The 24,076-nt window shown below is 48.2% G+C and overlaps 1 protein-coding gene across 2 annotated transcripts in view; it reads right to left on the bottom strand.

The window, feature by feature from the left end:
* SMG9 (SMG9 nonsense mediated mRNA decay factor) overlaps positions 1–24,076 on the bottom strand; it is a 196,074-nt gene that overhangs the window by 74,869 nt on the left and 97,129 nt on the right. For both annotated transcript variants that reach the window (XM_085615739.1, XM_085615738.1), the window contains 5 exons: positions 20,593–20,705; positions 19,956–20,067; positions 6,694–6,789; positions 6,147–6,232; positions 583–686 (listed from right to left, as the gene is read on the bottom strand). In XM_085615739.1, the coding sequence (XP_085471865.1) occupies positions 583–686; positions 6,147–6,232; positions 6,694–6,789; positions 19,956–20,067; positions 20,593–20,705 (511 nt within the window). The remainder of the gene's footprint in view (positions 1–582; positions 687–6,146; positions 6,233–6,693; positions 6,790–19,955; positions 20,068–20,592; positions 20,706–24,076) is intronic.

Consider the following 24,076-nt stretch of genomic DNA (forward strand, 5'->3'; position numbering starts at 1 on the left):
TGAGATAGGCCATAGCCACAGAAGGATATTTTGCTAAAATTAGAGTACAATACTCTATGAAAGACAATCGAACATTGACACCAATGATCAGTCTTTGCTGTGATAAGAGTTAAAGGCAGCATAATCTAGCACTACAAGTTTTAATCGCCAGAAAGCCCCATGGGGTAGCAGGCACACTTTATAAAAGTGTTAACATATAGGAGTACATTCTGCCTTGAAAGAATTAGACACTACCAGTCAAAGCCAACTTTCATAATAAAACTCCTCCCTAAGTTTGACTTTTCTTTATGCTTTCATGATAACCATTCTGGCTCTGTAGTAATGTTGCAGTCATCACTAAGATGATGACACCCAAAGCTGAAGAATAATTAGTTTTAAGACATAGACACAAACAATGAGACATCTTCCCTCTACCCGTAAAATTCCTACCCAGGATCGTTTTCCTACTCTGCCTGGATCACCCAGCAGCTGCTTTAAATGTAATGTTACATTCATCTACAGCAACCCATGAATTGCTCTGCAACTAAAAGCATCTCAGAGCTTTCTAGGACCACAGCAGTTAGCTATTGCCGCTGTACTTACCCACTTGCGGGTAATACTCGCTGCCATTGTCCCCACCAGAGGAGCTGCTCTCATGGCTGGGAGAGGGTGTAGAAGGTTTCAACATCTCTGCTGTTTGAAGGAACCTATACAGGAGAGACAAAAAGAACAATATTTCTGTAGGTACACAATAGTTATCTCCCGGTTCCTCCTCACAAGGCCACAACAGTAATTTACAACTTAGTCCCGATATGAAAAGGGTCATGGCCATAAGAACAACTCTCATGAAATCACTGTTGATGTCAACAGCTTCTAGACTATTTCCATAATCTCTATCAATAAAACAAGAAGCTTCATGCATGCACAGACTGGGAACTCTAGAGAAAACCTCTACAGAATGTAAATTATTAGGATCACAGTATACATGACAAAAAGGGACTCATAAATAGAATCCTATTAGTGGACAGGAGTGACACCCATAGAAAGTGACATGCTGAGGCTCATTTAAATATTTGCATTTTCATAAAGCACAGAGAAGATAGTTTGATAGACAAAGAGCTTTACATAGGAACAGAGGAAAAATACACATGAAAAATATCTGATGCCAAAGGCAGCAGCCTCGTTAAACATGCAGTAACATGCAGCATTCATATTGTAATGTATTGACAGTTAAGCTCTGTTCTGAGGAGCAAAGGTTTTATATCCTCCAGCTTTTTTTCCAAATGTCTGGTGTAGTAGCCTTTTTTTCACTTGACATATTTCTCTTTGTCTTGTCATTAAAAATGTGTTCTTGGTGGCACTTTTTCCTTGCTCTTCCAACAGACTCCTAGAGCTTTTTTGACAAAAGTTTTCATTCAGGGAATAAGAACATGAGAATGATTTTAAGAGCGGTCTTCAGCTCCGAGGGCTATCTCCTTTCTACGGAAATGTTTTGAGTGGGTAGAGCAGAGTGAGGCAAACTGCCTACAAGCAGAACCGATTAACTTTCTTGCCCATTCTAGCACCAGGATGGGGACCAGATGCCCCTCCTCCCTCGGTCATTAAGGCCCTGAATACAAGTTGCATGGTACTGGCAGGGTGCAAAATTTAAGTTACAGTGGAGTAACACTTTCAGTATTAGACAATTTAAAACAACATTAAACTCTCAATTTCGTGGGTCTTAACACAAACATATAACACCTGATCTCAGCAAGTGGTAAATGGCATCTATGTGGGAAAAGGGGGAGGGGCTTGTGGCAAGTAGGGTAAGAAAAGAAGAGCTAAGTTCTGGCAGAGAGAACATTGTATACCCCCTCTAACAGAAAAATAAAAAGGTGAAAGAGGCTCCGCTGATGCTGCAGCCAAAGTCTTGGTGGTTTTTCCAGATGGAATTACTGCCCAGCTAAATTGAGACCGTCGTTCCAACATCCGGAAAAGAATGGGTGCGGGAACACCGGCCCACTCTGAATCAGAAGGGGTGGAATTCTACACTGTAATTACGCTCTACCTGTTTCATACTCAGGTCGTAAGCCTTCTTTTGTACATCCTAAGAGGTCTGCATCAACTGCTGTAAAATGCAAGCAAAAAGAACTATTGATGGATGGAATGCAGAACAAATCAAAACATTCACCCCAAGTCAAGAGATCTGGGTTAAATCCATCATTCTTTTGCTCACCATGCCACCCCAGTTTAGACCTGGCCATATGCAAATCAGTCTTGACCCTGTGCCTCATGGGAACTGTCCAGCCCGAACTGCCAAGCCAGGTCCTCCCTGGACCGGAAACAAGCATCCTAGGGCCGGTTTCGGAGTTTGACCCCTCTTCAGCCAGGATAGCTTGATTCCAGTGGCATGGAGAGCATGGGACTCACGTTTGAGCGTACCCGTCCCACTTGGGGTGACAAATGCAAAAAGAACTATTGATGGACGGAATGCAGAACAAATCAAAACATTCACCCCCAGTCAAGAGATCTGGGTTAAATGCTCAGACGTGAGTCCGGTGCTCTCCATGTCACTGGAATCAAGCTATCCTGGCTGAAGAGGGGTGAAACCCCAAACCTGGTCCTAGGATGCTTGAGGCACAGGGTCAAGACTGATTTGCATATGGCTGGGTTCAAATTGGAATGGCGAGCAAAAAAACGATGGATTTAAGGCCCAGATCCCTGTACTGGGGTGAATGTATGACATTGTTCTGCATTCTGTCCATCAACTGTTGTTTTTGCATTCGTCACCCCGAGTGGGACGGGTATGCTCAGACGTGAGTCCCGTGCTCTTCAAGGAGCTCTCCACCAGCACTAAGAAAATGGTGACGCAGGCCCTGGTCAGCCAGCTGCAGCAACGCACACTATGCAGGCACCACCACCGAACTCATGAAGACTCCAGACGATCCAGAATGCAGCAGCCAGACTGATCCTCAACCTGCCCAGGAGGACCCACATCTCCCAGCACATGAAAGACCTCCACCTGGCTCTTCGAATGATACGTGCAGCATAGCACCTGGATACCCTCTCTGGTGATCAGCTGCGCTCTATAAGTCCTGCTTGATTGAATGAAATAGTCACAGGCCACCTGATTAGGTTAAGAACCGCTACACTAAATGGTTTATTCTGGGTTTTAATTCGGTTTGCATCAATATAAAGACAGGGAATCACTTTAAATAAGAAATTTTGAAATAACATATATGTTTTGCAAATAAAATGTTTCTGTGTAATATCTGTTACAAGGATCTCACAAACTGCTGGGAATATTGAATGGTTATTAATTTAATGAAGATTCCATGACGGATAACAACTAGTGGACCAAAAAAGAGATTGTGTAAAGAGTCCGGGCAAACCCCAAAGGACTTACGGAGCCACAAATGACCCCCCAAATGCTCTCTTTTTTGGTAATGTGGGTGAGTACTTGGGTATATCAGAGGTTAGTGCTAAGCATTTATTACATACACAAAAGCAGTAAATGAGACACACACTCCGAGAAATCTGAAACCAATTTATAAAAACAACATGTACATTTATATAAATTTAGATACCGAGATCAACAGAATCGGGTAAGCACTTTTCGAGCTATGGATTTTTACAATTTTCAAAAATGAACATAATGCAATTTCTTGATCTGTAATGTTATCATATGGAGGAAAAACATATATTGCATTCGACACTTAGCAGCGACGTACGGGACTAGTCTTCAGGACTTAAGATGAGTATGGGGCAAGGTCCAAGGCCACACAAACAGGTCCCTCGTGAGACTCTGGGGCATCCGGGTGCAGAGGTGTCTCACAACGTCGGATGTCCCATTCACTTCAATGGGAGAACGGTCTGGTACAAGGAGGCTGGAAACAGGGACTGGGGCACTAGTCCAGGAGGACCCAAAGGGGACTCGTCCCTGGAGATTCTCGGGCACTTAGGGACACAGTTGGTCCACTTCTACTCGGGCTGCGGGGCACGGGTGCAGTGGTGTCTTTTGGTGTGCTGGAGTTACTCACTGTTTGAGGGGGCCAGCAGAAAGAAGCTGCAGGTGGCAACTGGAAGTCCAGTCTGGGAAAACCCAAGGGTGGGTTTAACTCTTGTAGATCTGGGGACCTCATTGGCACAGTCACCTCCCTTAGACTCGGGCTCTGGAGCGCGAGTGCATAGGTGCTTTGAGGCGTTGGGTGGCTGCAGTCACGGACTCACTCTTTGTCTTTGATTGAAATGAAATGAATGCAGGTCAGTCTTCCTTGGCGTTGGTGTCCAAACTGGACACAACAAGCCTTGGTTGCTGCAAGGAGTCCGGTACCCAAGGTGTAGGTGTTGTGCGGCTCTGATCGGTCCTGGCGTCCCCACACTTGGAGGGAGGACAGATCTGACCTGTAGGCCCACTGCTACTTCTTCCTGGGTGGCTGCTGTGTCAGTAGTCCCCGTAGGCGGCAGGTCAGTGTACTAACTGTCACTTCTTTGGTGCCTTCAGATGCAGGGGAGCAGCTCCTCTACTCTTTTGGCAATTTGTGAAGCACTGGCAGTCCTCTGGGTTTCTTAAGGTCTGCACTGAGGCAGGACGAATCTGTTGCTCCACAAGGCAGGCAGGCTGGCAGGGCTGGCGCCAAGGCAGTCGTGCACCTCGATTCTCCGGTCAGCAGCCTTCTTCTTTGCCCATGTCTTCTTATCTTAAGGTCTGTAGAAATCTGAAGTCGTGGTATTTTTTGGGGGGTGGAGGGAGAGAGGGGGGCTAAATACTCAAGTTAGAGGTGTCAAGGGAAGTGAGGAGTAGTAGTCAATGTGCTACCTAACTCCTTTGGGGAGTAGGCATCACCCTGTTCCACATTTCCAAATTCCAAGACGGTGGAATCTCTAAATTTGCATTCACCTAGGGGTGTGTACACCCTGGCACTGCAACACACCTCCTGCATAGCTAATCTTCCCGCCTGTCCTGGTGCCAGATGGCCCAGGGCAGGGGCAGGGGGATCGGCATCCTCTCTTGTGAGGCAAGCTAGATTTGCATACCAAAGGCGTGGCCACTTTCAAACTTCCTGCCCTGGAACACTAATTTTACCAGGGTTCTTGGAGGAGGAGGGGATGACACCTCTCTCTCCAGAGCAGGCATTTTTCCTAACCTCCTGAGAGTGAAGGCTCTCACCCTTGGGGGGGGAGGAGAGGGGGTCAGAAACTAGTCTGTGGTGGCGCACTGGACTGGGCCGGTCAGCTAGCACACTAGAGGGCTGGTAGGTTTCAGTGGGTACCTCAAAGGTACACTCTGGGCGCATGTATTAATACATCCATCAATGGAATCAGGGTGGGTTTAATATGAGGTGTTTAATACCAAACACCATATGTTTCAGTGAAGACATTATGTGGGTAACTCGTTTTGACCAGTGCCCAGTACATACCTTAAGATGGCATCCCTGTTCACTTATACTGTCAGTAATGGAACTGGCCAGCACAGGGGCATATCTGCTCATGCAGAGATGTCCTTACATACAATATAATGCACCCTGCCGTAGGGCTGTAAGGCCTGCTGTAGGTGTGACTTAGAAATATTACATGTAGTGTTTTAGGGGACATGGCACACAAGTGTGCGTCATGCTTTTTTCCCACTTTTTAGAGCACCTTGTCACACAGCCTGTAGTGACAGTCTGTACGAGTTCGGTGCTGGGTCTACTAGAGTTGCACAAGCTATGCTCCAGCTCTTAGGGACCCTCTCTAGTACCACTGCCCTAGGTACCAGGGGTACCACTTACAAGGGGCTTACAGATGTGCTAAAGGCCTGGCAAATTGGGATCAATTGACCAGTGAACTTGTTCTGGGGAAAGAACACTGGCACTAAGGACCTGGTTAGCAGGAAACCAGTGCACTTCAGTCAAAGTTGCATCAAATACCAAGCACAAAGTGTGTGTGTGGGGGGGGGGGCTACTGCAACAAAAACCCAGTTTCCTACAGACAGTACTTACCAGTATTTGAAACACTGATGTCCTTTTTCAATGATAATACTTTTTGCAAGGACCAAAAGGTGGCTATACCTTGATTCACACTACCATCTTGCCACCACACAAAAAATTTAAAACCAGAGAAATTATAGAAGTTCATGTGGACAGCATAAGGCATTAGAAGACAATGGGGCGAAAGTAATGAAGACATCGATGCTTACAAATTCTCACCTGTACAAGTTGAGATCTGTGAACCAGTCCTGGACTACAATGACAACGTGGCAGACGGTGAAGAGGAAGGCAGCAATCTGCAGAGACTGTGGAAGAGCAGGAGTTGAGAGCTAGACGTTATTAGCAGCCCCCCTCATTGTTCCCCAAGGCACTGCTCCTAAAATGCACAATTCAAAACTGCAAACTTAAAAATCGGATTCTGGATGGCAAACCTGCCATGTAACCCCATACAATTAAAATACAGAACTGGGTATGTTCAGTAGGAAGAGTGTCTTCTCAATTAGGGTTCACTTACAGCTTGCTTTTCCCCACTTTCCACTGTATTGAATGATACTTTCACATGCCCCACCTCGTCTACTGTGCTATCCAGTTAAAGATATCCACTTTTGTATTTGTCTCGGTGCCCATTACACCACACAGAACAAGCACCTTTTGAAAGAAAGACCATGTTGATTTTCCTCAACTCTTACTCATGTAACCCATCAAGCCATCTCGATTTTCAATATAAAAAAGGCTGCGTCCTTGGTGGATCCCACACCCAGCTCACCTGCATTTCCACGTAGGTATGTGGAAGGTTATACTCTGGTGGCAGCTTCCGATCATTATTGATCAAATGATCCAGGATGGCAGGGCTCAAGACCGGCTGCAGAGAAACAAAACAAAGGCGTGATAAACAAGATACTTGTCAAGGATCCACAGAGCAAGTTCAATAATGTTTTTCATATTGATGGTATTTAGTTATTGCCAAACTAACATGGAGCTGCAGCAGAAGGCTGTGTGTGGCAACAGCAACACGCTGGTTGCAGAAGCAAAGTCAGACTTTGTTTTTAACTTTTAAAAAAATATATTTTTTTAAAGGGTTTGAGTAGCACAAGAGTGCCAGTGGGAGAATCCTATCAAAAATGAATGTGTCATTGTGTAATGTAAAGTGCTACAATACCTTCAAGTCGCGTTTGAGCTGTAAAAAAAAAAATGCATACAAAATGTAAAAAGCAGGCAAATTTACACACTTTAGGAGGCAAACAGAGGGAGAGAGTTGAGCTCTTCATAGGTGCGGGGAGGGGGCTGAGGGTTACTGGAAGTAGAGGACGTTTTCAGTTCTCCCTTGAAGGACCGTATCTGATGAATGGCCACATTATTCCAGCTAAAGGAGAGTTTTCCTCTTTGCTATGGAATTCTTATTCAGAAGCACTATGGCCAGAAGCTTTAGATGAGTGGACAGCTGTCGAAAACCCCACCTCCCCAATAATACTGCGCGCTGCCAAGAGTACTTCCTTAATAATTATTTAAGAAGTATTAAGCAAGTTCAGAAAGAAACACTGCAGAATAGTGTGTGAGATCAACAGTATCACTATAGCACTACTAAATTCCTAAGAAATGCGAGTACAGTATTCGAACAGTACAACTGAAAAACTGCATGCTGAATTCACAAAATCACCACAAACTGTACTACAGGGTGCTAAATCGGCATAATACAATGATCGTAGCAACCTTGCTCTGAAACGTGTCCCTCCAGTTCAAAAGCTCAGGATTCAAGAGTGGTCTCCATAGAGCCTCAACACCTTAGCTTCCCGCAAAAAAAATAGTAAAATCACCCTAAACCCAAAAAACAACCACACAGAGTAAAGGTCACATTAAGTAAAAGTCAAGGTAGATAGCACCGACAATCAAGTCTAACAGGAGTACCTATTTTTAACGTCCCATATCTAGCAGTCGAGTCAAACGTTTCTGGTGGTGTTGGGCACACACACAAGACTAAGGGAATCTCCAGGGTAAAAAAGGTTCTCTTTAGGTTAGGGATCATTTATTTCTAAATATATAATCTCTAGAAAAAACAAAGGTGAGAAAGAAGGCTAAAATGGTTCTGGAATAAGGATGACTTACAGCTCCTCTCATGTAGGGCAGATCAAAACTTATCTTCACGACTCGTAGAAGCAAAACATCTTCCAAGGAAAACTTTTACCAGAATAGATTCAAAATCTGGTAACACATTTCCTCTGGGATTTAAAAAACAAAATCAGAGCACTTTCGTCAAATCTGAAGAAGTGAATCTTTCTCTTTGTACTCTTATTGCAGCAGGTATCTGCAAAAAATGCTCGGGTCATATTCTTTGGAAAGTCGAGATGAGATTTATATTGGATTCAGATGGCGTTCAGGAGAATGCCATCACTGATAGGTGACAGCCAGGAATACAGGGGTGAGGATTCAATCAATCAATCCATTTGTAGAGCGCACTACTCACCCGTGAGGGTCTCAAGGCGCTAAGGGGGGTGGGGAGGGTGCTGCTACTGTTCGAACAGCCAGGTCTTGAGAAGTTTCCTGAAGATCAGCAGGTCCTGGGTCTGTCGCAGGTGGATGGGGAGGGTGTTCCATGTCTTGGCAGCAAGGTGGGAGAATGATCTGCCGCCGGTGGTCGTTCGGTGGATGCGTGGAACGGAGGCGAGGGCTAAGTCAGCGGAGTGAAGGTGGCGGTTCGGGTGTAGAAGGGGAGTCGTTTGTTGAGGTATGGTGGTCCAGCGTAGTGGAGTGCTTTGTGAGCGTGGGCGAGCAGCTTGAAGGTGATCCTCTTGTTGACGGGGAGCCAGTGCAGGTCACTCAGTTGGGCTGTGATGTGGCTGTGGCGGGGGATGTCTAAGATAAGGCATGCAGAGTCGTTCTGAATGCGCTGATGTCTTTCCTGGAGTTTGGCCGTGGTTCCCGCGTAGATGGTGTTGCCGTAGTCCAGCCTGCTGCTGACGAGGGCCTGGGTGACCGGTCTTCTGGTTCCAATGGGGATCCATTTGTAAATCTTGCGAAGCATGCGGAGGGTGTTAAAGCAGGAGGAGGAGGAGACGGCATTGACTTGCTGGGTCATTGATATTGATGAGTCCAGGATGAACCCCCAGGTTGCGTGCGTGGTCGGTGGGTGTTGGTGCAGCTCCCAGTGTGGCCGGCCACCAGGAGTCGTCCCAGGCAGAGGGGGTGGAGCCGAGGATGCGGTCCTCCATCTTGTCCGAGTTCGGCTTCAGGCGGCTATTCTTCATCCATTTGGTGACGGCCTTCATTCCTTTGTGGAGGTTGGTTTTGGCGGTGGCAGGGTCCTTGGTGAGGGAGAGATCAGCTGGGTGTCGTCGGCGTATGAGACAATGTTGAGGTCGTGCGATCGGACGATGTTGGCGAGTGGTGCCATGTAGACGTTGAAAAGGGTTGGGGTGATCCTTGGGGTACGCCGCAGGTGATCTTGGTGGCTTCGGATCGGAATGGAGGGAGGCGGACTCTCTGGGTTTCTGTCGGTGAGGAGGAAGGAGGCGATCCAGTCTAGTGCTTTGTCACGGATTCCTGCGTCATGGAGGCGCGTGCGTAGGGTGTGGTGGCAGACGGTGTTGAAGGCGGCCGAGAGGTCCAGGAGGATGATGGCCGTGGTTTAGCCGTTGTCCAGCAGGGTCCTGATGTCGTCGGTGACGGCGTTGAGGGCGGTTTCGGTGCTGTGGTTGCTGAGGAATCCAGATTGGGATGAGTCCAGAATGTTGATCTCCTCGAGGAAGCGGGTTTGTTGCCTGTTGACCATCTTCTCGATGACTCTCACCAGGAAAGGGAGCTGGGAGATGGTCCGGCAGTTCTTGAGGTCGTTTGGGTCCGCCTTGGGTTTCTTGAGTAGGGCGCTGATCGAGGCGTGTTTCCAGCTCTCCGGGAAGGTGGCGATCTCGAAGGAGCTGTTGAGGATCTTCCGGAGTTGGGGTACGATGATGGAGCTCGCTTTGTTGAAGATGTGGTGAGGGCAGGGGTCGGATGGTGAGCCGGAGTGGATGGTGTTCATGATTTTGATGGTGTCGTCGTCGTTGACGTGGTTCCAGGAGAGCAGGAGGCCGGTGTGGCTGGGAGACTGCGAGTCAGAGGTGTCGGGGGGGGGGGGGGGGGGGGGGGGTGACACCTGGGTGTTGAAGCCGCCGTGAATGTCTGCGATCTTGCTGTGGAAGAAGTTGGCTAGAGACTAGAGAGTCGTAGAGGTTTTGTGGCGGCGGGATGTCGTTAGAGCTGGAGCTGGGGTTGGCGTGTTCCTTCACGATGTTGAAGAGCTCTTTGCTGTTGTGCGCGTTGTTGTTGATGCGTTCATTGAAGAAGGTCCTTTTGGCGGTTCAAATGAGTTGGTGGTGCTTGTGGCTGGCGCTCTTGAAGGCTGCGTGGTTGTCCGGTGTCTGTTCGTGGCGCCACTTCTTCTTGAGTCTTCGGCAATTCTGCTTGGATGCCTTGAGGTTGGTGGTGAACCAGATGGCCCTTCTGTCGGTGCGTCTGTTTGAGGGTTTCTTGATCAGGGGGAGAGTGTTGGTGCAGTCATCGATACATTGCCTGAGGTTGCGGGCGGCTGTGTTGGTGTCGGTGGGGGTCGGTTGGTGGGTCTCGGGCGAGGGTGGTGATAAGATGGTGTTCGGTGACCTTGTTCCAGCTGTGGTGGGGGATTCGTTGCGGGTGGTTGTGTGGGATGTGTTTCTCAAAGCAGAAGTGAATGCAGCGGTGGTCGGTCAAGTGGAGTTCGGTGGTGTGGCCGAAGGTGACATGGCTGCTGGCGGAAAAGATGGGGGCGGAGTGGGTGGGTGTCGTGACGAGCTGCTTGAGTCCGAGGTTGGCGAGCAGGGTTGTGGAGTTGCTGTCATTGGCGTTCACGAGGTGGAAGTTCAGGTCTCCGAGGAGGATGTAGTCTGTGGATGCGAGGGCGTGCGAGCGGACGACGTCGGTAATGGAGTCGCTGAACTGTGGCAAGGGTCTGGGGGCTGTAGACGAGGGTTCCTCAGAGGGTGGTGTTGGGATCGATGTGGATCTGGAAGTGAAGGTGTTAGGCAGCACTGAGGGTGTCTTCGGTGCTGGTAGAAATTCTGAGGATATTCCTGTGGACAATGGCGATTCCTCCTCATGGTCTGTTGGTGCGGTCCCAGCGGGTGATCTTGTAGCCGTTTGGGATGGCTATGGCAATGTCGGGTGCCGAGGAGGGGTTCATCCAGGTCTCCGTCAGGAAGGTGACGTCCGGGGAGGATGAGTCGAGTAGATCCCAGAGTTCTATGGCATGCTTGTGGACGGAGCGGGTGTTGAGTAGTATGCATCTGAGATGGTTGAGACTTGCCCTGGTGGGAGGGGCAGGGCGTGCAGGTGTTCGGTGGCTGGTGAAGCTGCAGCTTTGGCAGGAGAAGGGTCCGTGAGTGTGCTTCGGGTGGGCCTGGAACGAGGTGGATGATTGGCCGGTGTTGAGTTCGTGGAGGATGTTGGCGTCGTAGCGGCGTCGGGCGTCATGGCACTCGCGGGGGTCAGGGGGTCTGGCGCTGGGCGTGGTCCAGGCGCGGACGCGCAGACAGGCTTGCGCCATTAAGAAGGGGAGGTGGGAGGGAGGACAGCTGGGAGGCGGGTGCAGGAGCGAATGGGCGAGCAAGGGGGTGGGGCCACAGGGGACGCAGCGGCAGGAAGGTGAAGTGGCAGAAAGGCCAAAAAGTACAAGAGAAGCTACAGAGAGAAAACAAGCATTTACAATGCAATGGTCTCGGCAATATTATAGGTAGAGCTATTGGTATTGCTCATTATTTTTTTATCATTTTTGTATCCCTAAATAAATGGCAGTCATTTCTATTGGCATTAGCTTTTTTTTTTGCATATGTGATACCTATTGCATTAGGAGAGAGAGAGTGAGGTAGTGAGATAGAGAGAGAGAGTGAGGTATTGAAATAGAGAGTGAGGTAGTGAGAGAGAGTGAGGTAGATAGAGAGTGAGGTAGTGAGATAGAGAGTGAGGTAGTGAGAGAGTGAGGTAGTGAAAGAGTGAGGTAGTGAGGGAGAGGGATGTTGTGAGGTAGTGATATACAAGCATAGAGTGATGTTGTGATGTAGTGAGATAGAGAGAGAGGTAGTGAAAGAGAGAGTGAAAGTGAGTTATTGAGATAGAAAGGGTGAGGTAGTGAGATAGAGAGTGATTGAGAGAGAGTGAAGTTGTAAGGTTGTGAGCTAGAGAGTGAGGTAGTGATGTTTTGAGAGAGAGAAGTTGTGAGATAGTGAGGTAGTGAGATAGAGTGGAGTAGTGAGGTAGAGAGAGTTATGGAAAACACAAATTATCTAAGGTGAAGATAAATATAAACGGGACCTGCAGCGTGGACTTAGATGGCCATAAGGATTTTTAACGTAGTTGTTGACGACTGTTAGACCTGGCATCCTTGGCGTGGGTTTTTCCCCTATCTTTTGCCTCTGCTACCTGGATTTTTGATGCTGTGCTGGATTTCGTTTTTGCTGGTTTAGATGCTTTGGACACTCTGCCACTGCTAATCAGTGCCAGAGTGTAAGTGCTCCCTGTGTAAAATATCATATTGATTGAATATACCCGATTGGCATATTTGTATCACCATGAAGTCCCTAGTAAAGTGCACTGTGTGTGCCAGGGCTGGTGATGACAGATGCTACTAGTGGGTCTGCAGCGCTGGTTGCGCCACACACATGAGTAGCCCTAAAATGGTGTCTCAGGCCTGCCACCGCAGGCCTGCTTGCAGTCCCTGGACTGCCATGTCCTCCTGTCCAGTGTCCCCACTGGCCGGGCCTAACCCTTCCCTTTTTGTGCACATCAGTCATCCCTATGGAAGGCCCAAGGTACCCCCCTGGGCAGGGTGCAGTGTATGTAAAAGGTAGAGCATGTACTGGTGCAGGTACCATGCTCTGGTAGTGAACAGCGGCCATTTTGTGTGTTCACTGCTGCAAGGTTATCTTGCTCCATAGGCTAACATGGGGGAGGCTGGTGCCAATGGCTATCAGCCTATCTTCGCATAGGAACAAGATAAGACATGAGTGTTTGATATCCCTGAGCTCAGCATTTAATAACACATCTTTTAGGAGAGGTTGTTTTTAAATCCTGAGTTGGAGAATAGTACTTTTTAGAGAGTAGCTGTTCTCTTGTCTGACCCTTCTGTGTTCCTGGGCATGCTTGTGGATTGACTGTCTGGTTTGAGAGTGACAGGGGCTGGGGATCCCCCAGGAGGTTGGCTGAGTCAGCCCTTTGCTGAATGACGACATTTGAAAGTAGAGTGGAGGGAGGAGGTAGCACCTGGGAGTGAATAGGGATGTGCCTGCCTGCCACAGTGCTGGCTCCACCTCCTGCTGGGCGGCTGACGACTCTGCCCCTCACTCTGAAAGGAAAGAAGAAGCCAGGAAAACAAAGTGCTCCAGCAACACCCAGAACTGGATCAGACCGGGCTCAGGACCCACTTGCACAAAGACTTCAAAGACTTTTAGGGGTATAAGTAAAGGACCCCTGACAACAGATTTTTAGATTCTACAATCAAGAGCAACCTCTGCTGAAAGACGGACTGCTGAAGGACTGAAGGAAGATTGCCTTGCTGTGTGCTCTAAGGGCTGACCTGTTCTGCTGTGCAACTGAAGCTGAGGAGGAGAAGGGGCCTTGCTGTGTGCTGTGCCTCTGCCTACTTGACCTAACAAGACTTTGCTGTGTGCTGTGTCTTCAACTCTGAATCTCCAAGGGCCTGAGAAGAGCTGGCATCCTGTTTTGCAACCCAGGGATAGAAAGGTTGCCAAGACTTTAAGACTCTGCTGTGTCCCCTCTGTGCTGCTGTGTGCTGCAAGGACCGTGGACTGTTCTACCAAGCGTCTAAACATCTGCCCCGGGAAGTGCGCTGGCTGCTCTCTGTTTTGCTGGAGAGTGCAGCGCTGATTTTGGTCTGACACCGGTTGCCGCCCTGAGAAGACCGACGTGCTCATCGGCACGTGTATTGCTGTGGCTGCAGGATTGAGGGCATCCCCCGTGCTAACTAAGCCGCTGTGAGGCTTGGCGGCGTCACGATCGACCCGCTGACACGGGGCGCCGTGGAATACCCTGCCCGCGATACACCGCCGCGGCCCGGGGGCCTGAAACTGATCGAAAGCTGCACTTCCCCGCTCTGCGAAGCCGCGGAAAAGAGAACGAGGAGGCCGCGACCTGATTGGCTGCTGGTAGGAGGCTTGGCTGGAGGAGCCGCGCTGCGAGTGGCTGACTCCGGTGACGTCGACATCGTCACTAGGGGCTCGTCGAGGGAGCCGCGACCGGATTGGTCCATCGCTCGGGAGCGGTGGAAGCCCTGCACTGAGCAGCCGGAGAGGAGCGCTTTAACAATAAGCGTAGAGGCACCGCCAGAGGAGCGTGGCTAACTAAACACCAAGAGCCTACGAACTGATTCTGTTTTGTTGAATACTGAATCCCGCAAGAGACTAGAGACTACCTTCTTACAATCCTAACAACCCATGAAAGCGAGTAATGTGCAACCGTTGATACTTGATTTACACTGCTGAAACTAGATAAAGATATATTTTTGATATACTCACCTGTGTGGTCTACGTTTGTGGTGTACTAGAGGGGTCATTGTAGATGTTAAGTGCGAATACTTTACACATTGACTTGGGGATAAGCCTGTCTGCTCGAGCCAAGCTACCTAGAGGGTGAGCAGGGGTTATCTACCGTGTGTGTCCCTGTACCCTGACTAGAAGCAAGGGTCCCTATTTGGTCTAAGGTGCTTCCCTCTGCCAACTAGAGACCCCCAGATCTAACAACGACTTAATCAGTATTGTAGAGTACGTCATCTGAGTTCACGTATCTGCATGTATAGCGCCAAAGAACATTCTTGAAGTGTTCGCAGAGAACAGCGCTTCTTCGTTCAAGACCTCTTCAGTTTAAAGTTATTTATGTGGCAGCCGGGAACAGAGGGCCACAGTTCCACAAGCTCTCAACGAAAAGCGCGCACAAGACACAAACGACTTCAAGATAACAAATACAATACATTGTGCGGGATTACCATAGCTCCTATGACCAGAGACTGCAACTCCTAAGCGCTGTACAGACAGAGCAATAAAGTGTCAGGCTCAGTGAATGATAGAAATGCCACAACCTCAAAAGGTATAAATAAAAACTATACCCAACTGAAACCTACTGTGCGTATACTTGTGAACGCCCGATGTAAGGAGATAGAGAGGGGATAGTAAGAAAGATAAGTAATGGGCTTGTACCCTGTTTTAACGAGAGTAATTGCCCGGAACTGTCTCTTATAAGTGTAGCATGGACTCTGCTTTAAACTGCATTATTCATCACTGGAAAGTAAACACAGGGCCTTCTATAAAGGTTGTCATATAAAGATGTGATAATGTTATGTATTTCGGATGTGGTGATCTATACCTTGATGTAAAGTCCAATGCATGAGGACATCTCGATGGTGAATAGTTCACGCATAAAATAGAGGTGGATGTAGTAATAATTTGTGGTAAGGTCAGGTCAATAATGAAGGATACTGCAATAGAAAAGAAACTGCTTAATGTTTGAGAGATGGCTACATGATGGGTCTATAACGAGTAATGGAACAGAATTCACCATTTGTTCTAAAGGATGCAAGAAAAAGATTAAAGGCCCCTAATACTTACATCGTATATTTTTATTTATGTCTGTGTAGATAAAATCGACATACAGGTGTCTGTTGATAAAAAAGAAGGAGCCAGAAAATTGGTTTTCTTAGAGATCTGCACTACTGGGCACAAAAATGCACTGTATTCTTCACTCCTCTTCCTGCCATCACACACCTTGGCTAATGACCCAAGACAACAGCACCAATCGGCTTGCTTACATAGAACACTAACATGCTTCCTATGCAGGCCAAACTTGAATTTAACAGTCTCACAACAGAGAAATAGTCTGTAGTGTAGCGGGGTACCCGTTTACAGAATTACTTCAGCACCTCGCCAGGAGGTGGAAAGGTTATATAAAGCGACTACAACACAATAAATGAACCTAAAAAAGGTGCTAGAAAGTCATTACACAGTATACTAGAAGGCAGCTTTGGCAAAGCAACAGTCTAGAATGCTACTTGGCCCTTGCCGAGACTTTAGGTCTGAAGCATAACGGATTACGATACAAACAGTAGCATGTAAAATGGGGTTACACGTGAGAAATGGCGCCATTTATAAATATGAAAAATGGTTGCATCCTTTGTTAGCTCACAACTGTTGGGTCTTGAATACGTAAATGAAGTGGACTGTTCAGTATTAGAAGTATGAGCCTGTCAGAGCTATGGTGGCAGAGGTAGGTAGAGGCTGTGCAAGTTTGCCCCACCTAAATGTAAAATAGGAAACGGAGGGTGGGGTGTAATCCGTCAGCATGACATTGCCTAGATGGACAGCATCCTTATAACTCACGAAGGTGGATTCCAGTTGCCACCGATGGTTGCAGGGGTCTTCATCAGTTCTCAGAGTATAACAACTACTACCGCTGGGTGCAAATGAAGACAGTAGTCACTGGATACAGGGCAGATTAAAGGAGGTGGGGATTTGAAGTTATTGAAGGAAACAGGCCATGGGTGCAATGGGGGAATGACAGCAGCAGCCTCTGGGTACCGGTTGTGATTCTAGGGAAAAGTTCCTTAGAGCAGGTAGTAGAGTGGTTATTGAAGGCAGCAACCCTAGGTGCAAAAAAAAAAAAATGGGGCAGGGGAATTGAATGCGGAGACCCTGGTGCAGAAAAAGGGGAGTGGGGCAACATTGGGGGAGGAGAATTTAAGGCAGCCACCCTGGAAGCGAGGGATGGGCGTTGATGGCAGTAGTCTCTGGTTGCAGGGGAGTGGGTGAACTGAAGGCTTCAGCTCGTGGGCGCAGGGCGGGTAATGAAAGAAGCAACTGGGGGGGGGGGGGGGGAGATGAAAGGCAGCAGCCCCAGGGTGCAGGTGTAAGAGGAAAACAGCAGCCCCTGAGCGTAGGTGGGAGGAAGTAGTAAGACAGCAACAACCTTTGTGCAAGGGGGAGGAAGAAGAAAGGCAGTAACCATCTTGGTGCAAGGGAGAGGAAGAAGAAAGGCAGTAACCACCTTGGTTGCAAGGGAAAGGAAAAAGAAAGGCAGTAACCACCTTGGTTGCAAGGGAAAGGAAAAAGAAAGGCAGTAACCACCTTGGTTGCAAGGGAAAGGAAAAAGAAAGGCAGTAACCACCTTGGTTGCAAGGGAAAGGAAAAAGAAAGGCAGTAACCACCTTGGTTGCAAGGGAAAGGAAAAAGAAAGGCAGTAACCACCTTGGTTGCAAGGGAAAGGAAAAAGAAAGGCAGTAACCACCTTGGTTGCAAGGGAAAGGAAAAAGAAAGGCAGTAACCACCTTGGTTGCAAGGGAAAGGAAAAAGAAAGGCAGCAGCCGCATTGGTGCAAGGAGGCGTGTGGAAGGCAGTCCCCCCTAGGTGCAAGGGTATAGCTGGAAAGCAGCCGCTCCTTGACATACAAGGGGGTATTCAAACCAGCTGTCACTGAACGCAAAGAGAGGCGAAACAAGGTCGCAGTCGGTGGGCGCAAGGTATAATGGGGGTGTGGAAGGCAGCAGCCTCCTGGGTCATGACTGGAGGATGGAAGGCAGAAATCTCTGGGTGCAGGAGAGAGGCTGAAAGACTGCAGCTCTAAGGAAGCATGAAGGGGGGGGGGGGGGGGGACGTCCAACCTAGACCGACCGACCCCCCCCATCCCCTCCCCCCTTCCCTGGGACGCAGACAGGGAGAGAAAGCAGCAGAACCCTGGGAGCAGAGAGAGTACAGCAACCGTGTGTTTAGTACAGCGGGCAGGTTCATGAGACAGTGGTAGGAACAGGTAGGACCCTAGATGGTGGGATGTTTGGTAGAGCAGAGAAAGATTTATCAGGATGAATAAGTCTTTTATTTATTCTCATTTTCCCTTCGTGGTGCCTTTTCTTATGGCCTCGTGACACTGACAGTAAAGATGCATCTTACAGTGAACTAACTGCCATGAGGAGGCGGCGTGCCCCGTCTGTGGTGGGCACGAGGGTCGTACCTTGCACACACCTCCTTACCTGCGGAAATCGAAGCCCATGGCGCCCCCTCTCTCTTGCCGGGTCTACTCCGCCTCTACCCGGATTCCCCTCTTCAAGCCTGCCGGCTACACACAGACTGCCGGATGTGACATCACAAGACGCTCGGCTGCCAGCCATTGGCCGGCAGTGATGCGGCCAGGGTGATAACTTCCGGCACTGATTGAAAGAGACTGCGGGAGGTCCACGTGGGAGCAGCCCATAAGGTACTGACAGAAATGGGCATGTCTATGAACAGGGGAGTTGAGGACTTTTCGAAAACATGTATTTACCTCTGTACAATTACACTCGGAGTTTACATTTAAACAACTTGTACCCTCGAGTGCATTGGTTGAAAAATAAACGATCGCTTTTATTTTAGATCTCTAATTACCGCATTTTCACACACGAGTATTCATCGAGTCCTGCTTTTATATTTCCATTGCCTTCTGATACTTGAATGGGCTGCGTTATAAATACAGGGCTACGAGTGAAGGAACATACAGGAACAAGGCAGAGCAAAAGGCAAGCACACCACTGCCTTTCTCCGAGGCAAAGCAGAAATGCCTCGGAGAAACGCAGTGGCGTTTTCAGATTCGGGGGCGTGTTTCTTTTTCTCTCCTCTTGCCATTGGCTGGAGGAGAGAAAAGCACGCCTGAGAAAGGGCGTGGCTAAAAAGTGGAAAGAACAGCACGAACACGCCCCCGAATCTGAAAAAGACGGAGCCTATTTGGAGGGACGGCTCTCTCCTCCAATGGCTAGCCTCTGTTTAGGAAGCCAGCCAATGGAGAAGCAAAAAGAGAGGCGGGCTAAATAGCCACTCTAAGAATCATTAAATCTCCGACTTCCGGTTCTGCCTTCGGCAGACCGGACGGTCCTCGACCTAAAGAGCAGAAATAGATAGAAATAGGTGGCTAGATTAGAGATACAGCAGACAAGCAAAAAACGGCAATCAGGAAAAACAGAGAGCAATACTGATGGCTCGAACTAGCGGCAGCAGCGAGGGCAGTAACACAGGCACAGTTAGGGGGAGCTTTGCGGCGTGGAGAGCGACCTGCCTGGAAACAGGGTCAAGGGTCACTCTCTTCACCTCGCAGCGGCCGCCATTAAGAAGGGGAGGTGGGAGGGAGGAGCAGCAGCTGGGAGGTGGGTGCGAATGGGCGAGCGGGGCCACAGGGGACGCAGCGGCGGGAAGGTGAAGTGGCAGAAAGGCCATAAAGTAAAAGAGAAGCTACGGAGAGAAAAAGAGCAGAAATAGGCAGATAGATTAGAGATACAGCAGACAAGCAAAAAACGGCAATCAGGAAAAACAGAGAGAGCAATACTGATAGCTCGAACTCGCGGCAGCAGCGAGGGCAGGAACACGGGCACAGTTAGGTTTCCACTAGAGCTAAGGAAACTTGGTTCAAACATTGGGAAGAGAATAGCAACATGGTTCTAATGAACAGAACCAGGGAGAAGTGGGTCCCAAACAACAAGCAGGATGGTGCACGCAGCCATGCCCACCCTGAAAAAGTGCAACACAACTTTTTCAAGACATGAAAATTTATTTTATCCCAATGCCTAGTTAATAAACAGAGTCATAGATAAAGGACGACATTTGATTGTTGAGTATGAATAATAGCAGAGCTAAAGAAACAGAATATAAAAAACGAAGAAGGCAAACCAGAAATCCGTTCTAGAAATTAAATCTAGGTTGGAAAACAAATGCAATGCATATGTGACAGCTCATGCGTATATAGTGCCTGTGGTACGGCCCATCTACCCAACCCCACCCCCAATCTATACATGAATCATGTGAATGACAATCTCATAATGGCCTTGGTACCAATTAATTTGTATTGAAGATGGTAAGCAAGCTACTTGGTATGGTCGGTGTAAGGATGCGCTGCTACTGGTGAACAGTAAATATCGCTGGAACTGTGTTATTGACTGTTATTGATCAAAATGAATAAAAACATATATATTAAAAAAATAAAAATAAACTAGTGACCCACTTGCGTGTCCAGGAAGATAATTCTTTCCTGAGTGATAAAGAAGTCAATGCCGCTTGTCTGGTTGCCCGCTCTCTCCTTCATCTCTTGGCTCTGGGCCCTGAACACATAACTCCTGTTGAGGGGAGGAAGAACACAGAAAACAGGATCAGTACAAACCAACTCTGAGGCATCTGTTCGAATACTACCATGGCAATGGCACGAAGCACTGACTTTCCACTTAATCAATAGCATACCCAGCTTCTGGAATTCCTAATATTCTATAGACAAAGGTACAGAGACTCCCAGGGCAGAAGGCAACACATTCTGGCAGCAAATTTTCAAGGGCAATGACCCCAGGTAGAGGGCAAGGAATACTGGCATCAAATATACTGCCCTTGGTATACACTAGAAGCAAATCTTTAAGTCTTTTAAAAAGAAGACCTACAGCAAAACTAGTTTTCATCATAAAGCAGTGTTCCTTTGTACAATAAACACCTTTCTGGAAAACAAAGTGTTGCAATTTCCAAGCACTAGACTGAGTAAGACAGGGAACTATAGACCCTGTGTGATCCAGCAGCACACACATTGCTCTGACTTTAACTCTTCACATACAGTCCAATCCCACAAGCATTTTAAGGAAGGAGTGGCAGGCTGAGACCTTTGATCCTCCTCCGGGACGTTGGCAGACAAGAGAGACATCATGGTAGATTTGCCAGTGCCTTGGAGCCCTAGGACTCCCACCACAAGCACGTCTGTCTGATCGAGCAGGAACTGGGGAAAAAACAAGCAGAAATCAAACATATGAATGAGGCTATGGCAAGTCTTCCTGTTCATAAGTAAGGAAAAATGCATCAGTATGTCAGTAAGTGACTGCTAAGGGTTTAATAGAAGGAACAGCTCTGAGACAGGAGTGAAATGCATCGACAGTAATTAAGATTGACTGATACAGCTATGTATGCTGATCATCTTATTGAAATAGAAAAGAGTGCTGTAGATTAGGTGTGGGCAATATATTCCTCTCTACCGACTGAGTTGGTGAAGTTTTGGCCACTCCGTGTCATGCTTGTAACGCGGAGTACAGGCCAAATTCTGCCAACACCGCATGGTGGAGTTTCTTCTTGCGCATGGCTCACCAACTAGAAGTTGGCGAGTGAGATTTGGCATCCCCAAGCACGATTTTTGGTTCCTAGGAGGGCACCCGGCAAGATTTCTCCAATGCAAACTTTTGCAGGAGGTCAAGTCAGTTTGCCATCAGAAAGCTGCAGCTCGAGTAGAAAATCTACACAAGCTGCAGCAAAATTAACTCAAGAAGCTGTGTCCTCTGGCCCACAGCATGGTGCCATTTGTGCTGATTATTCAGTGCGGAACAAGCTCCCGCCACTTCATTCCAGCACAATGTGCCTATTTCCACCCATTAGTAGAATTTCACGGAATCTCGCTAAGCAAAAGTGTACTGTACAAACATTTCAAAATAAAGTGCAGCAGTTATGAAAGCCCTTGATTTGTAATTCTGTGTGATGAAAAAAGATATTTCAATAGGGTAAAAACAAATCAGAACACTTTACTTGGTGATGTGCAGATGATAAATATGTTTGCTGAAACCCAATTTCCACAGAATGTTTAAATACTATATAGTTTTATAAGTAAAACTGCATGTATGTGGGAAAGGTTTTGGCCATTTTAATGGAAAATGTGCTGTATATAAAAGACAGTGTGCTCCCACCTCAGGCTTTAGTGATATATTATTTAAAAGTGAGCTTTTAAACATGAACTGAGAAACATTGTCCTGCCCTGAGGGCAATGCTATTAGAAAACCAAGAGGCAAGTCAGGGCTCATGTGTACCCTATATGTGGGCTAGACTCTTATTATGCATGGAGGAAACTTTTAGTCTACTACATCAAACCAAATAGGTATTTTTGTACGGCAGGTGCTGAACTCACATATTGGAATGTGCTCTCATGTGATAATGAAGAAAAAGATAGCTCTACAAAATAAAATATTCGCCTAGGACCACATGACGAGATTAGTTTATGGGTCAAGTACATTACAGTTAGGTCGAACAGAATATTCAAGTTACTAGACCTGCAGGCCTAGTAACATTTTTATGATTTTTAGAGGCCTGATTTTATACAAATGAAAGAATTTACCACGAATCACTGACAAAGCAAACAAAGATTTTAAATAGAATGTTAACATGTGCACACAGTCAATGTATTGGAGATGTGGTGAACTAGAAGCCATATGCGTCATATCCCAGTGATCTTGACCATTATGACATCACAGGAGTACAATCACTGAACACTGCAGTTACTGGAGGAAGATCTTCAGTAAAACGGTATCAAGATGACTGCAAAGTATAAGTCACCAAAAAGTAAAAAGTGCCAGCAGCACGACATCTTTTCAGTCGATAAAACAAATATATCAATGTCTTATTTTGGTACAGCTGTGTTCGAGTCCCAAAACTAAAATGGAAAGCGTGCTGCTGGTCAAGACGGAGGTGCGTTGGCAGACTTGTGTGAAGTGTCCAGTACTGCAGTAGCGAGGGTGCTGCACAGTAGGAATGCTATGCGTTAACAATGCAGGGTTGTACAGAATTGTGGAGTTAATTGGCAGAGCTATGGATAGGTCCCAGTGCTGTAGTGTAGTGCTGTATAGTAGTATTAAAGTGCATTCGCAGATGTGCAGTCAACATTACTAGGAGAGAACGAGATGCTTTGCTGGATTAAGATGCACTGGATAAATGCTGGTGGCCCAATACGGAATTGCGGAAGCTGCTGATTAGCAAGTGGCACAAATCTGCTCAGTATTTAGGAATGACTGGTATTTGTCAGGTTTTTGAGCACACTACAATGTTTGGGAACAGTACCCTACAATATGGGGCTACAGGCAACTCATTTTGAGGACTGGGCTCAAAAAGGAAAGGACTTTCCTACAAGTCAGGCACCATGCCTACAGAGAAGCTCTAGACAGAGTGCAGTGAACATTTACAACTTTGCCCAGAACTCTGATTGCCTCTCAAACTAAGCCAACATGCAGTGCTTCAACCTCAGCCAACATGCAGTGCTTCAACTTCAGCCAACATGCAGTGCTTCAACCTCAGCCAACATGCAGTGCTTCAAGCTCATCCAACATGCAGTGCTTCAACCTCAGTCAACATGCAGTGCTACGGAGGAGGAGCCTAGCGCGCAACCAAGATGGCCGCGTAGGTGCGAAGCTCCCGAGGACCTCCGCGACCTCCTGAATTAATCCTGATTATTTCCCTTTTTTGACGAGGGGACTGTGTCTGTGTACCCGAGCTGAGGCGGCACCCGTTTTCCGTTTTCGAATCGGACCCCGGACACTGGTGGGAGCACCGCTCGAAGATTGCGGCCCTCTCCGCGCCGGCCCCCCGGATTGGAGTTGTGGGGCGATCCGGGGACAAAGCGAACAACAGCGGCGGGCAGGGCTGGGCGACTCGCGTACCCCGCGCTTTCACTTTCGCTTTTGCGCCCTCCTTGCCCTCAAGCGAGGTAGGGTTGCGGAGCGGGGTGCGGTGGTGTGGCCTTGTCCCGGTGCCCGGCTGACCCGCCGGCTGTGAGTTGTCCTGCGGTCCAGTGGTCACCCCCCCCCGGAACCCGTGAACTGGTTTATCGGCCCTTTTGAGGAGATTGGCACGACTTTGGGAGTGCGACATGTCCACAAAGCAAGATGGCGACCGGGCAAAGGTGAAATCGACCCGCCGTGGCCCGGCACTTCAGTCAAACAGTATGGACCGCTACACCCTCCAGAAGGGATCCCCAGAGGCACAGCGTACATCCCCCACGGGCCCGGCTGAGGCGTCTGCTCAGCCCGCAGATCCTACCCTCCGGGACGTCATGGGCGCCATTGCCGAGATGAAGGCCTCGGTGGACCAGCGCTTTGATACTCTGGCGCAGAAGATAGACTCGGCCCTGGTGGAGGTGGGCCTGGTGAGAGCCGACTTGTCTAAAACAAATGACCGGGTCGATTACCTGGCCCACACCACCTCGAGTCTCACTACAGACGTGGCGGCCCTTCAAAAGGAGGTGCACCGGCTTGGCCAGGCGAGCGCCCTGATGGACCGTCGATTGGAGGACGCCGAGGGTCGGGCCCGGAGGAACAACGTTCGCATTGTCGGGGTTCC

Source organism: Triturus cristatus, chromosome 7 (genome assembly GCF_964204655.1).
Source record: "Triturus cristatus chromosome 7, aTriCri1.1, whole genome shotgun sequence".
In the NCBI taxonomy this organism is placed as follows: Eukaryota; Metazoa; Chordata; class Amphibia; order Caudata; family Salamandridae; genus Triturus; species Triturus cristatus.